Source organism: Aquarana catesbeiana, linkage group LG01 (assembly GCF_042186555.1).
Source record: "Aquarana catesbeiana isolate 2022-GZ linkage group LG01, ASM4218655v1, whole genome shotgun sequence".
Lineage (NCBI taxonomy): Eukaryota > Metazoa > Chordata > Amphibia > Anura > Ranidae > Aquarana > Aquarana catesbeiana.
The window spans coordinates 217,090,478-217,105,905 of record NC_133324.1 but is presented as its reverse complement, the minus strand read 5'-3'; the positions used below and the strand labels follow the sequence as shown (position 1 = coordinate 217,105,905).

Sequence of the window (15,428 nt, the reverse complement as noted above, 5' to 3'; positions counted from 1 at the left end):
TCCCTCAGGTTAGTGGGCCTATAGCATACTCCCAGCATTATTTTCCCCTTAGCTTCATCCCTTTGGAGCTCTACCCATAAGGATTCCACCTCCTCCCTAGCTCCCTCAGTGATGTCATCTCTCACATTCACTTGTACATTATTCTTGATATATAGGCATACCCCTCCCCCTTTTTTACCCTCTCTATCCTTGCGGTAAAGGGTATACCCTTGAATGTTTGCCAGCCAATCATGAGAGCTGTTGAACCAGGTCTCTGAAATTCCCACAAAATCCAAATCCTCCTTGTACAACAGTATCTCTAGTTCACCCATCTTGTCCGCCATGCTCCTGGCATTGGTGAACATGCCACATAGTTTAGACCGGTCGCATATTGTCCTCGTATTGGGTGTTTCGAGATTGCAACTAGGACTTGCTACTATACTTACCTTGTGTTTTTGTGCTTTGGTCAACCTACCACTAATGCCCCCAATACTACCCTCTGGAATATCTTCCACGCTGACTATCTCTACCTCTGGACCCTGTATTCAGCCCTCTTTACTTTGATACCCCTAACTTAAATTCTATTGGAACTGACTGCTTTCAGAAGTCACCTAATTAGTAAATAGAGTTCACCTGTGTGTAATTTAATCAGTATAAATACAGCTGTTCTGTGAAGTCCTCAGAGGTTTGTTAGAGAACTTTAGTGAACAAATAGTATCATTAAGGCCAAGGAACACAACAGACAGATCAGGGATAAAGTTGTGGAGAAGTTTAAAGCAAGGTTAGGTTCTAAAAAAATATCCCAAGCTTTGAACATCTCACGGAGCCTGTTCTATCCATCATCCGAAAATGGAAAGAGTATGGCACAACTGCAAACCTACCAAGACATGGCCGTCCACCTAAACAGACAGGCCGGGCAAGGATAGCATTGAACAGAGAAGCAGCCAAGAGGCCCAGGGTAACTCTGGAGGAGCTGCAGAGATCCACAGCTCAGGTGGCAGACAACTATTAGTCGTGTAGTTCACTGATCTGGCCTTTATGGAAGAGTGGCAAGAAGAAAGTCATTGTTGAAAAAAAGCCACAAGAAGCCCCGTTTGCAATTTTGCGAGAAGCCATGTGGGGGACACAGCAAACATGTGGAAGAAGGTGCTCTGGTCAGATGAGACCAAACTTTTAACTTTTTGGCTTAAAAACAAAACGCTATGTGTGATGGAAAACTTACACTGCACATCACCCTGAACACACTACACCCACCGTGAAACGGTGGTAGGAGCATCATGTTGTAGGGATGCTTTTCTTCAGCAGGGACAGGGAAGCTGGTCAGAGTTGATGGGAAGATGGATGGAGCCAAATAAAGGGCAATCTTAGAAGAAAACCTGTTATGCCCTGTACACACGATCAGAAATTCCGCCAGCAAAAGTCAGATGTGAGCTTTTGGTCAGAAACTCCAACCATGTGTATGCTCCATCGGACTTTTGCTGGCAGAATTCCAGCCAGTAAAAGATTGAGAGCAGGTTCTCTATTTTTCAGTCGGAAAAGTCCCTATCCAAAAATGCGTTCGTGTGTATGCAATTCGGACGCGCAAAAAATCACGCATGCTTGGAAACAATTTGATGCATGCTCGGAAGCATTGTACTTAATTTTCTCGGCTCATCATAGTGTTGTACGTCACCGTGTTCTTCATGGTCAAAAGTTCAGAGAACTTTTGTGTGACCGTGTGTATGCAAGGCAAGCTTGAGCAGAATTCCATCGGAAAAACCATCCAAGTTTTTTCTGACGGAGTTTCTGATCGGCATTAGAGTCTGCAAATGACTGGAGACTGGGGCAGAGGTTCACCTTCCAGCTGGACAATGACCCTAAACATACAGCCGGAGCTACAATGGAATGGTTTAGATCAAAGCATATTCATGTGTTATGCCGCGTACACATGGTCGGAATTTCCGACAGAAAAAGTCCGATGGGAGCTTTTGGTCGGATATTCCAACTGTGTGTATGCCCCATCGCACTTTTTTGTCCTTTTTTTGTCGGAATTTTCGATGGACTTAGATATAGAACATGTTCTAAATTCTTCCATCGGAAATGCAGACGGAGGTTATCCCGTTGGCAAGTCCGACCATGTGTACGCGCAATTAGAATTACCCAGTCAAAGTCCAGACCTAAATTCAATTGAGAATCTGTGGCAAGACTTAAAAATTCCTGTTTACAGACGCTCTCCATCCAATCTGACAGAGCTTGAGCTATTTTGCAAAGAAGAATGGGCAAAAATTTCACTCTCTAGATGTGCAAAGCTAGTAGAGACATACCCAAAAAGACTTGTAGTTGTAATTGCAGAAAAGGTTCTACAAAGTATGGGCTGAATACAAATGCAGGCCACGCTTTTTACATATTTATTATGTAAAAAAATCTGAAAACTATTTATTATTTTCCTTCCACTTCACAATTATGTGCCATTTTGTGTTGGTCTATCACATAAAATCACAATAAAATACATTTACGTTTTTGGTTGTAACATGACAAAATGTGAAAAATTTTAAGGGGTGTGAATACTTTTTCAAAGTACTGTAACTGTAAACCCACCCTATAGGTGGGGACTGAGGCAATTCTATTTCTTAAGGGATGGGAGGAGCTTAGAGTCAGAGGGTGGTGCACAGGAGGGCTCAGACCCCCTAATGGGACATCAATAGTACAACTAGTTAAGTTGTGTATTTAACTATGAGTACTGCAATGCCACCTAGCTAAACTTGTGAAGTATTTCTGTTATTGGAATGTTACTTATTATCTGAACTGTATTTTGCCACTGTTGTCAAATGCTCACATTTATTTCAAAGTAAAAAGGATTCAGCCTCTCTGTGATGTACTGAGATTGAAGCTGTGATTTAATGTACACAGCCAATACCTGGGGAAAAAGTAGAGACCAAATCTGGACCACGGTAAACTACAGAGACCTGTATGATAGGTGCTCTGGGTATATGGGGTTAATATAGACATTAATCAGGGAGATGTGGTAAGATGGACTTGGATCAGCACGTGTACACGTGTTGCAGAGAAATAAGTCTCTGTGGGCTTGGACAGTGAATACTACAGAGTCAGCCCTGGTAGCCCTGTTTGTAAACACGGGCCCAAGCTGCATGTTCAGCCATGTAAGTCAAAGCTGGGCAGACTGCTTACAGCCATTGTTCTGCTTACCTCTTGTTTTGGTGAAAACTTTACAACTTTATGTTTCCCATCACATTTTGTCTAGGTGACGACAGTCACTGGGACATGTAAAGAGGGATAATCACTAACAATGCTCTGCACTCTCGGTTTTCCTGTTCTGAGGCTGGACCTTTTCCAAGGTTTGTGGCAGATGTTCTAAATGTTGTACAGCTGACCCTTGCACAAGAGAAATATTCCTTAAGTGGCTTCCAATTCCCTGATTCCCTAAATCGCTGATAACTCAGGGCTTTATTATATAAGACTGGGTAATAGTTTTTGGACTTATACCTTTTTATCTGATCCCATTATCCCACTTGTTTTTTAATGATCACACTACTGTTTAACATTTAGCACTACAGTTTTCTTTTTTTCTATTCCTCCATACCTGGAAGTTTTGGAAATTTCATTTGGCTCCCATCACTGAAAGGAGCATGGGGAATAAAGTTAAAATGCCCAGGTTTATTTTGGACATCTGATATATGCATATATACTGTATATATGTATAGATGCATTTATATATATACATATATACATGTATATATAAAAATAGAATATATAAATAGAATAAATATTACAAATTGTTTAATGTTGATAAAAAAAAAAATGAGTTAGTGTAACAATTATGCTACTCTTTAGTAAAGTATGTTGATTCCCACAAAACATCAAGCAGAAATAATCTACATGCCAATCCCACCCTGAACATATTCTATAACAGTAAGCACAGTCATTGGGAGATATTAAATGACCTAATGATGAAATGTAAATTAGGTTATGGCATCTCTCATGTACAGAAGGTACAAGGTCATGGATGACTGGGCGATGGGCTTCAAAAATCATCTGGCATGCTGGCGAATTTTCACAAGAACCCAAGGTTGCCTAATTTGGACACAGCTAGCAACTGAGAACAGCACACACACACTAACACTAATGTTATCACAGCCACCAATACCAACAGCCACCACTCACCCAAAATCTAGCTGACTGAACATAGAAGTCTTGTATACAATCTGGTGCACTCCAACGATTATGTAGCAGCTACGTGATTCCCACATGCTTCTAAGATTAACCAAGATATCCTGTGAGCTGGAATCCTTACATAGTAACCTTTTCCACTGCCCACACACACACACCAGACACACGATTCAGGGTAGATGCATTTTCACACAGATTAGCAGCAAACTTCTAACTGAATATACAGGCACTAAAAATAAAATATGGCAGTCTCTCTAGAAGAGATGCTGACAGCCCAACTATTCCGGGAGGTGGAGTGGCTTCCTGAACACATGACTGCTTTGGTTGTCTCTCACTGTGGTCTTATGATCGTTAGCTTATCCCATTGGTTCTGAGCAGAAGCCATGAATGTGAGCTGTACTGTATATAAAGTACATGCAAAAATAATAATACAAGAAACAAGAAAGAACAACAAGAAACAAGAAAGAATTGGACATACAGAAATATTGGCTATTTGCTTTAAAATAAAAAAAGGGAAAAAAACAGAAATTAACTTTACTGTTTGAACAGTATTATTTTATCCTGTTGGCTGGTACACGCTGGAAATTCATTGACCATCTCGTTGTTGAATAAAGCTCCAGATGAAATATGTGGTTTATTTTCATACTACCTAATTTTTCATAGTGGGAATGACATTTGGCCGATCACCTTTGGAGGTGGTACACTGTGTGAGGAATTTTTTTTTTGCCTCATTGTGATCACAGCAAAGGTAAACATATTTAGTCACCCTCTAGATGGTATTGTAAGTCTGGGAAATACCATTTTTTATTTGCATGCAGCTCATGCTCTCTGAAAGAAAGAATGGTCATCTCCCTACCACTAATATTTTGGATCTTATGGGAGATGAAACATATTCTCTCTGATCTGAGAAAATGGGTGGTGACAGCAGACAGTGTGATCCCTCCAATATGAAATGACCTCCCTGCCATGATCAGTGAGCATCTCATGGTGAAAACCAACCTGTGTGGATATGCCCACAAGCACTTTTGCAACCTTGTCTGCCCAGATGGAGCTCGGATGCTACCTTCAATGAGGATGAAGCATTTCCCTTTACTGCTGAATGTGGTTAAGAGCAGAAAAAAGTCAACTGCCACCTTTTGTTAGGGCCCTTCAATATTGGTCAAAGGCATCAGTGGGGCCCTGTCTTTACCTCCCATCCTGCCTACTTGCTGATAGACATATGCACTGCCAAAAAATGTGTTAGTTTTCGTTTCATTCATTTTATTTCTTTATTTTTTTTTTTCGGGTGGTTCGTTATGATCGCAATTTGTAAATTCGTACATTTGTGAATTTGTAAATTCCTACATTCGTAAATTCATAAAGTCGTACATTCGTAAATTCGAAAATTCGTACATTCGTACATTCAAAAATTTGGAAATTTGGAAATTCAAAATTTGAGAATCCGAAAACCCGAAAATTCGAAAATCTGGAATAACTCATTATTAAATTATAGGTATGGGAATTTCCTTTCAAATTTGGCTGTTAGTGCATGTAACAAATACAAATTTATCGGAAGTTATGAATTATCCGAAATAACGAATGCCACATCTAGACAAATGGAACGGAACAAATTTATAATAAATAATAATAATAATAAAAAGGTTTTATTATTATTATTGTTATTTATTATTATTATTATTATTAATTCATTACGTTCCATTCGTTTAGATACGGCATTCGTTATTTCTGATAATTTGCAACTTCGGATAAATTTGTATTCGTTACATTCATTAAGAGCCAAATTTGAAAGGAAATTCCAATACCTATAATTTAATGTTTAGTAATAGTTAGGTTATTATTAGTTAATTATTATTTCAGATTTCAGAATTTTTTAATTTACAAATTTACAAATTTACGAATGTACGAATTTAAGAATTTACAAATGTACGAATTTACGAATTTACGAATCTACGAATATTCGGAAAAATTCGCTCAACGGGTTTTGGTTAATTCGGATATTTCCAAATTAATTAATTTGTCTAAATTCATTAAAAAACAAATTCGGAACAAAAATAATTGCACATGTCTACTTGCTGACATGTATCACAGGAATGGTGATAGTTAGCAATGTTTCCATGTGTGGCCAGTAAAGGTTGCAATCAAGGTGGGTCTTGGTTTTTTGTATCTAAGTGCCTGGAGAGAGCAATCTCATGAGTAATCCACAACAGCTTCTCCCAGTACATGTGGGGTGCAACCAACGGTCTGCCACCTGTTGGCCAGTTGGCTTAGAGGAGAAGGCCACTCTGTATAGTCTGCCTTGACCCTAGTACACCCTTATCCTGTTATCCCCAGCCAGCAGTCTGTTGAAATGTGTTCCATTAGGTTGGTGTCAATTTTAACAGCCTTCAAGAACTCTCAGGCTCTCTGACCCAGGTTCCTAGGGGAAGGGGACGGACCTGGTTGGAATGGCCCCTTCTCCTAGATAGCTGCTCTGTAGAGTTGGGCAGTGGTCAGTCCAAAGAAGATCAGTGGGCGCTACAGATTACTAGTGTGGTGAGGGTGTATCTTCATTTGACATTTCATTACACTTTACATCAGACATGATATGATCAATTTCAGAGTTCATCATACCTTTAAATTACACTCCAGGCCTTGGCTCCAGAGACCCACTCTGGGCCCCGGCACACAGTGATTCACCTAATTACCCTCCTCAGAATTCCTCAATGCATTAAGTCATCAAACAGCTAAGAACCACCTCAGATCAGTACCCAATAACCCATTTGTTGGGATAGTGGATGTTATCCCCACTTCTCTCATTATTCTCGCAGCCCCCTGGCTGATCGAAACACAGGTTGTGGGTACTGCTGGGTTGAAGATCGCAATTAATCTTGGGGAAAGACATGTTGAGATGACTGACTATTTTGCAAACAAAACATTTACAACTTTCCACAGCTTCAGACTTGGCTCCAGGAGGTCTGGGTGCTTTGGGTTTTTGGCTGACAGAAGAAGAGGGTCCGATTGATTTTCCTTCTTTCCAGCTGGATGCAATAGTCATACATTTTGCTAGCCACAGAGGAATCAGTGATTTCACCTGCTTGATCTATCATCTTGGGCTTTCTGTCCAGTACAAACTGTTGGACTTTATTAGGACATGTGTGGAAGAACTGGTCCTTGATCATCAGTTCTTACGGCTGTCAGAGGTGCGTATAGACAGTTCCTTAGCTGCTGCTGAAAAACAGCACACAAACTGCAAGCAAGGTCTGTGTAGCTCTATAAAGTCCAAATAAAATCTGCACACCTCACACTGCTTGGTCTTTTAATGATGGACACTCAAAGTGAATGCCACAAATGGTGCCATGCCAACATTCCAAATGAAAGTTTTTCGCATGTGTTTTGTGAAGAATGTGTCACATATGGCATAAGAAACTGAAATTTAGGGGCCTTGCAGGGTCACCTTTTTTTTTGACATAGTGACACAATGTTGCATTGAGAAAGGGACCCTGCAAGGCCCTAAAACTTAGTTGTAAGTTTTTTCCATATATTATAGCTGGGCCTGAATTAGGCTCTCTAACACCAGTGCATTATCTTGATCACAGCAAAGCCAAACACAATATGGCTGCTGTAAGCAGGGTCCATAAGATCATTTAGTGGATCCCTAGGTGATTCTAAAAGTCCAGGACATACCATTTTGTATCTGCATGCAGCTCAAAGCTCTTACTTTTAGAAGAAATACGTCTCATCTCTACATGGCTATACTTTGGATATTATGAGAGATAAACCATATTCCCTCTGGCCTAAGAAAATTAGTGGTGACCAAAGGCAGTGTATTGTCACCAATATAGGATAACCTCTTTTTCCCTGAGAATTTTGAAGTGCCCAGGTCTGGTGGATTCTTTCTATGGCTTGTGGGGTGAAATTTTGATTACTCTCATCTACAGCCACAAGCCTACAGGGTCCTTCCAGAAACTCATTAGCAGCAAGATGTTAAATTAGGTCTGCAGGCATATTCAGGTTTGCAGTTATGAGCATTTGCCCATGTGTGCATTTGAATGAATTAGGATTGTATCTGTAATATCATCATACCACTTCGATTATCTAATTCTACAACATCTTTGGTTTCTTTGTACATGCTAGTACATAAAGGCTTTAATTTATTCCAGTATATGGCCATACCTAGGTTACAGATAATTTTGTATTTATTGGCACAAAGTCTGCTAATTTTGCTTGCTTACATCTGGATCAACATAATCATTGAGCCAGATCAAGTGAGGGAGTCTTCTTACTGACCTCCATGCATCGATAACATAGCTAAGCAGCTTCACATTTTTCTGACACAACAGCTGACACTGTTAAAATATAACTTTTTTACTTTTGGACTGTTAATGTGACATTGGTGCATATTATTTATATCAGTAGTACCTTGATCTAAAGATAGGTATATAGGTATTCTAAATTGCAGCACAATGCATGGCTGATTAATAAAGACTTCAAAGAAAGAAAGAAAGTGCTGTCTATATATTACATTATATATTATGTAAAGTGGAACTGCAAATAAGGAGCAAAATACACTAAGTCTAAATCCATATTTTTACTAATTATCTGCTAAATAATTTGTAATTCTGTAATTTTGTAATGTAAATACAGTACATCTGCCACTTTCCACGCAATTATTCCCTGGTTGGGTAATTCTACTTCCTTTGTTACCTGTCCATTGTCTGCCTACTCACTAGACAATGTATCATCATGACCTCTGTCCTGTCAACTAGAACCAGAAAGTTATAGACTCCAGAAGTAGAGACACATCATTTTGCCTCTATTCATAACATGAAAGTAGTTATAAAGCTAGAAAGTTTTTTTTAACTTAATGCATTCTCTGCATTAAGGTAAAAAGCCTTCTGAATGTGTAGCAGCAGCCCCCCCCCAGCCCCCCTTACACTACCTGAGCCCAATCTCAATCCAGTAAAGTGGACGAGAGCATCGTCTCTCTCTCTCCTCCCTCATTGGTTCAGACACAGCAGCAGGAGCCATTGGCTCCCTCTGATGTCAATCACAGCCAGTGATGAAGGATTAGGGGCAAAGCAGAGCTATGCTCTGTGTCTGTGTCTATGGACACCCAGAGCTGGCTAGGGAAGCAAACCTGCATGAGTGCCCCCATAGCAAGTAGCTTGCTATGGGGGCACTCGGCAGGGGGTAGGAGCCAGGAGAACCAGCGTGGAACATGAGAAGAGGAGGATCAGGGCTGCTCTGCGCAAAACCATTGCACAGAGCAGGTAAGTATGACATACTAATTATTAAATTATTTTAAAAAAATCCCTTTACAATCACTTTAATAATAGATTACACTATGTGAATACCAATATCAATCACCACTGTGCAGCACTATAAATGCAACAATCACAACAATCTCAAATGGTCATATAGTAAATATCTGTGCATATATTCAACATAAAAGGCCAAGTATTCTCAAAGTGAAATTTTTGTGGGGTAATACTGCAGCAGGATTAGTTTGGGTTATATAATAGTTTACCATTTTTGGTTTGTGCATTTTTTGTTTGGTGTATTTTTTAATATTTAAAGTGTGGAGTAGGGATATATTCTACACATTAGACTAGGTTCACATCTAAGCATTAATATCATTAAAATTTAAATTGCGCTACAAGATGAACTTAAGCAGCTAACACATCAACCAATATAAGCTGAAAATAAATTAATAACCAATCATTGATTGTTTATGTATAATTTTGTCCTTCACAAATTTAAGAATTCCCTGCATGCCACGTTTCCGCAAGCACAGCAACCCATCCTTTTGAATGGGCCACAGTACTCACGGGGAAGCGTAGATAAAAGTTTCAAAAACACATCTGCACGGAAACTGCATGGTGCCTTTACATCATGAGGATTGTTGCACCTGAAAATGCGTTGTGTTTTTAGATGGGTGAGGGTGCCATTAATAATTAATGTCACCTCAGCGCATTTGCTAAAGAGCAGCTCATTTTTCCTGTGGGTGCAGCAACATGTCCAATTTACACGCATTCCCACACCTGTATAAGTGTGAACCTAGCCTTATCTAAAATATGCTGTTCAATTTTGAGACCAGTTCACAACTGGAACTGGACAGGGTGCAAAGAATTAAATGAATAAAGGGCATGTAGGTTTTTAAAGTGGTAGTAAACACTGGTACCCACAGGTAAGCTTAGCTGTAGGTACAAGGAATATCTCATAAACGTGCACGTTCAGTGTTTCTGCAGCAGGTGATGTCACCAGCGCATGCACTCTGAAGGAATGGCATATTATAAATTTATGATATTACCTTGCAGGAGGAAATGATTTTTCTTTCAAAAGTTTATTACCGCTATATTTATGAGGAAAGATTATGTTTACTACCGCTTTAATTATGAGGAAAGATTACGTTTACTACCGCTTTAATTATGAGGGAAGATTAACGGAACTGAAGAGATACAGGAAGATTTAATGGCCTTGTATAAATATAAAAATTGCCCTTTTAGGACACTCTGAGGAAATATCACTTTAAAGTGGAACATAGTTATTTAAAAAATTCAAGCAGACTGGCTTTTTATTGCAGAAGAGATAACATGTTGCCTCCTTTGCAATGTTACCTGCATATTTGCAAACTTCTGCAGAATGTATGCACAGGTCAGTGTACAATCTTGGCTTCTGGCATAAATAAACTCCTGTGGCCATGCACAGGAGTTACATCACCCATGGCCTGCCAATTAAGATGAATAAAGATGCCATATGCAGAAAAGACTAAGTGAATATGTTGGTTCCAGTGAGGGAGCTCAGGGATGCCACGTCCCTGAGGGGAAGAGGGAAGAGTAAGTATAGGCAAGTTTTAGTTCTGCTTTAAGGTCACTGCAATGGACATGAGGACATGAGGGTACTTCTTATGCTGAAAGAAAAGACGGTTAACCTCTGCAAATAGAAAGGATTAATGTAGCGCACCGAGCCATGCTTTGTAATGCCCCGTACACACGATCGGACATTCTGACAGCAAAATCCATGGATTTTTTCAGACGGATGTTGGCTCAAACTTGTCTTGCATACACACGGTCACACAAATCTTGCTGGAAATTCCGAACGCCAAGAACACGGTGACGTACAAAACTTACGACGAGCCAAGAAAAAGAAAGTTCAATAGCCAGTGCGGCTCTTCTGCTTGATTCCGATTCATGCATGGAACTTTGTGCGTTGAAATTGTGTACACACGATCGGAATTTACGACAACGGGTTTTGTTGTCGGAAAATTTAAGCTCCAGATCTCAAATTTTGTGTGATGGAATTTCCGATGGAAAATGTCCGATGGAGCCTACACACGGTCGGAATTTCTGACAACAAGCTCCGGTCGAACATTTTCTGTTGGAAAATCCAACCGTGTGTACGGGGCATAAGAGTTTTTTTGTCTTCCTCTAGAAGAACTAGGGTTTTACAGGTTCTGATAAGGTCTTATGTTTTACCTATTTATTTATTTATTTATTTATTTATTTATTTATTTATGTATTTTTGTTTGTGGTTATGCATGTGTACAGTAATCTTGATGGCCGTGAATAGTGTACAAATGACTGGCTAAACAAATGTACATAACCTTTGTCAGATACATTACAAAATGTGTACGTATTTCAACCAATGATTTCACTAATTGCATGATGTGCCACTTTAATCTTCATTCAGAACAGAAACAGGAAAGTATTTTTCTGTTAGACTAGTGTTATGAAGTAAGAAGAGCACTTTTTATGTGGAAATAGGTTAATGCTGTGAATGGTATCATCCAGACCAGGTTTTTAGTTTGTGGTTGTTTCTGTTGATCTTGTATTTATGCTGAATTTTAGATTTATTCATCATTTGGTGCTTACAGTGTTTTCTTTCTATGTTTTGGTTTTCAGACTACAGAACAGGGCCCTGCTTCACTCAAATCACCAATCAGATGTGTCAGGGTCAGGTGACTGGTATCGTCTGCACAAAAACTCTCTGCTGTGCGACCATCGGACGTGCCTGGGGGCACCCATGTGAGATGTGCCCTGCTCAACCACAACCCTGCCGCCGTGGCTTCATTCCCAACATACGCAGTGGAGCCTGCCAAGGTAAATAGCTTCAGGTTAATGTGTACTGTTTATTCAATACATTTATTTCCTCTATAGAGCATAAATCAGTACGTTTGACTGTGAAAGTAACTGTCACTCTAGCTGCTGATAAACTATCTTTCCAATGTTTTTTATTTTTTTCATAACACAGCTTTATCCTCTACACAGTAATGTTTAAAACAAAAAAGTTATTAGTGAGAATGAATGGATTTTATACAAATTATATATCCACTTAAAAGCTGAAGTTTGGTAAAATATAGACATCTGATCATATGATATGATATCTGATCATATGAATAACTGTCATTTATCTAAAAAACATGAAACACTCATCTAAGCAATGGGTGTGATTTTTCAATGGACCCATATTACCCATTAGGTTCAAATATTGATTTTTCAACAGTCAACTTCTAATGCATAAACAAATGTAGCTAGTTGTTTTTTTATGGTGGTGTTTTTTTCAGATATGATTCCCAATATTAATTTATCTCAGCAGTCAGACAATGAAAGCAGGATGAGGCTATGGTTGTATTTAGAGCCAAATCACGTCATTCCCGGATATGGAAACCAATAAGAAAAAGCACCTTTTACCTATTGCATTTGGAGGTCCTTAAATTTAGCTTAAGAATCAGTTAGCAATCGCAGTAGTTGGTCTGTAGCTATCCCTAAGAGCAAAGAGAATCGCAGTAGTTGGTCTGCAGCTATCCCTAGGAACAAAGAGGATGCAGTAGCCTGGATGACAAAATGGAACACATAGGGAAGCGCACAACTAGCATAATAAAACACTTTATTAAAATGGAGATAAAACATGTGTTTATACTGTATACTCCTGAATATTACCTTTCATTAATACAGGCCAATACTCAGTTCCACTGCACTGATTCTCTATAAGTTTATGCATCCTTTTAAAGCCCAACTGAACTTTCAGTTTAAAGTGCTTGTAAATTTCAGACATAAAAGATGAACAAAGCACAGCCCTCTAAATTGCATATCCATAGCACTGATCCTGGATCTGGTTCCTCTCTGACCTCTCTTCTCTGTGCTATCTGAGTCACTCCTAAGATCCTAAGATTAAGCTGACACACAGCCTCCTAGAAAATAGCCTGCACCCCCCCCCACCCCCCCAGCACACGACTCATACCCTCAGCTCTGTTTCTCTTATGCCCCGAACACACAATCAGACTTTTCGACAACAAAACCATGCATTTTTGTTCGAAGGATGTTGGCTCCAACTTGTCTTGCATACACACGGTCACACAAATGTTGACCAACAATTACGAGCATAGTGACGTACAAGACGTACATAATAGCTCCATTAAGAATGCTAGTTATATCTCTGGCTTTTACTTGATTCTGAGCATGCGTGGACTTTTGTCCAGCAGACTTGTGTACATACGATTGTAAAGTCCGACAACAAATGTTCGATGGAGCATACACGCGGTCGGAGTTTCCGCCAACAAGCTCACATCCAACATTTGTTGTTGGAAAATCCGATCGTGTGTACGGGCATAAGCCTCTGAAGAGGGGTGTGCCAATTTCCTCCATTCATCTCTCAGATCCCCTAAGCTCTGTTGTCTAGCTCTGCAGTGTGTTTGATGTCAGATCCTGCTTTCTGTTACTGTAATAAAAAACCTTTCATCTGTGTGTTGTAGAAGGCTGTACAGGACAGATGGGCGCAGATAAAAAGGTACAAATTGTGAAGGAGGATTTGTTAAATCTCTTTGTATCATCTGAGGTTTATCACTTCACTGGGTATATGCAAGGGATTACAATGACTGTAGGGTCTCATTCATGCTGTCAAATCTGTGTTTATATGTGTTTATAGGACAAAAATACCAAACAAATTAAGCATTTACCTGCATTTAGGTGCTGTCAGTTTAGCTGTGTTTAGAGAAAATAGAACTCTTTGCATCCAGAATCCAATTAGAAACTCTAAACGTGTATAAACGCTTCTAAACTTGGATAAATCTGCTTTAACCCCGGAAGGATTTACCTCCTTCTGACCAAGCCCTTTTTTGCGATACGGCACTGCGTTGCTTTGACTGACAATTGCAGGGTCGTGCAATGTTGTACCCTAACAAAATTGAAGTCCTTTTTTTCCGCAAATAGAGCTATCTTTTGGTGGTATTTGATCACCTTTGCAGTTTTTATTTTTTGCGCTATAAACAAAAAAAGAGTGAACATTTTGAAAAAAAGGCAATTTTATAAAATTTTATAATAAATATCCCAAAAAAATATATAAAAAACCAATTTCTTCCTCAGTTTAGGCCGATATGTATTCTTCTACATATTTTTGGTAAAAAAAAAATCACAATAAGCGTATATCGATTGGTTTGCGCAAAAGTTATTGCGTCTACAAAATATGGGATAGATTTATGGCATTTTTATTATAAATTTTTTTATTAGTAAGGGCGGCGATCTGCGATTTTTATTGTGACTGCGACATTGCAGCAGACAGATTGGACACTTTTGACACTATTTTGGGACCATTGGCCTTTATACAGCGATCAGTGCTATAAAAATGCACTGATTACTGTGTAAATGTCACTGGCAGGGAAGGGGTTGAACACTAGGGGGCGATCAAGGGGTTAAGTGTGTTCCCTGGGTGTGTTCTAACTGTGTGGTTGATGGGCTCACTAGAACATGACAGTAGATCACTGTCATGTTGCTAGGCAGAACAGGGAAATTCCATGTTTACATAGACATCTCCCCGTTCTGCCTCTCCGTGCACGATCACGGGCCACCGGAGGACATCGAGTCCGCTAGCCACCGATGACGCAGCGACGTACGGGTATGTGATTTTTCGCATCTGCTCCACTTTACCGACGTGTATGGGTGTGAGACGGTCAGCAAGTGATTAAAGCAGGAAAATCTGAATGCATAATTCCCAAATAACGTTTCATGCATTTAGGAAAGCAAAATGCAGGAGTACCAGTTTTAACAAGGCCCAAATTAGCTTAATACATTCAGGTGCAGCAAAATAAAAGATATGCAAAGGAGTGTAGAAAAGCCTGTTCTCTACCAGCATTCTGCAGAGTGGAAGTAAGTCTTAAGCTAGTCATAGATGGGTCATTTTTTTTGAACAGCAAGCCGATTGGCTGCAGGGGCTGATTGAATGAAAATATACCAGTAGTCCTGTTCGAGAGGAGTGGAGCTAATAATAGACCATAGATGAATTGAAATTTGGCCGGTCCCTGCAGAACC

The 15,428-nt window shown here is 39.5% G+C and overlaps 1 protein-coding gene across 1 annotated transcript in view; it reads left to right on the top strand.

Moving 5' to 3' along the window:
- Nucleotides 1–15,428, top strand: part of FBN2 (fibrillin 2) — a 320,766-nt gene that overhangs the window by 101,265 nt on the left and 204,073 nt on the right. The window contains exon 6 of the mRNA XM_073625060.1: nt 12,027–12,224. Coding sequence (XP_073481161.1) covers nt 12,027–12,224 — 198 coding nt within the window. The remainder of the gene's footprint in view (nt 1–12,026; nt 12,225–15,428) is intronic.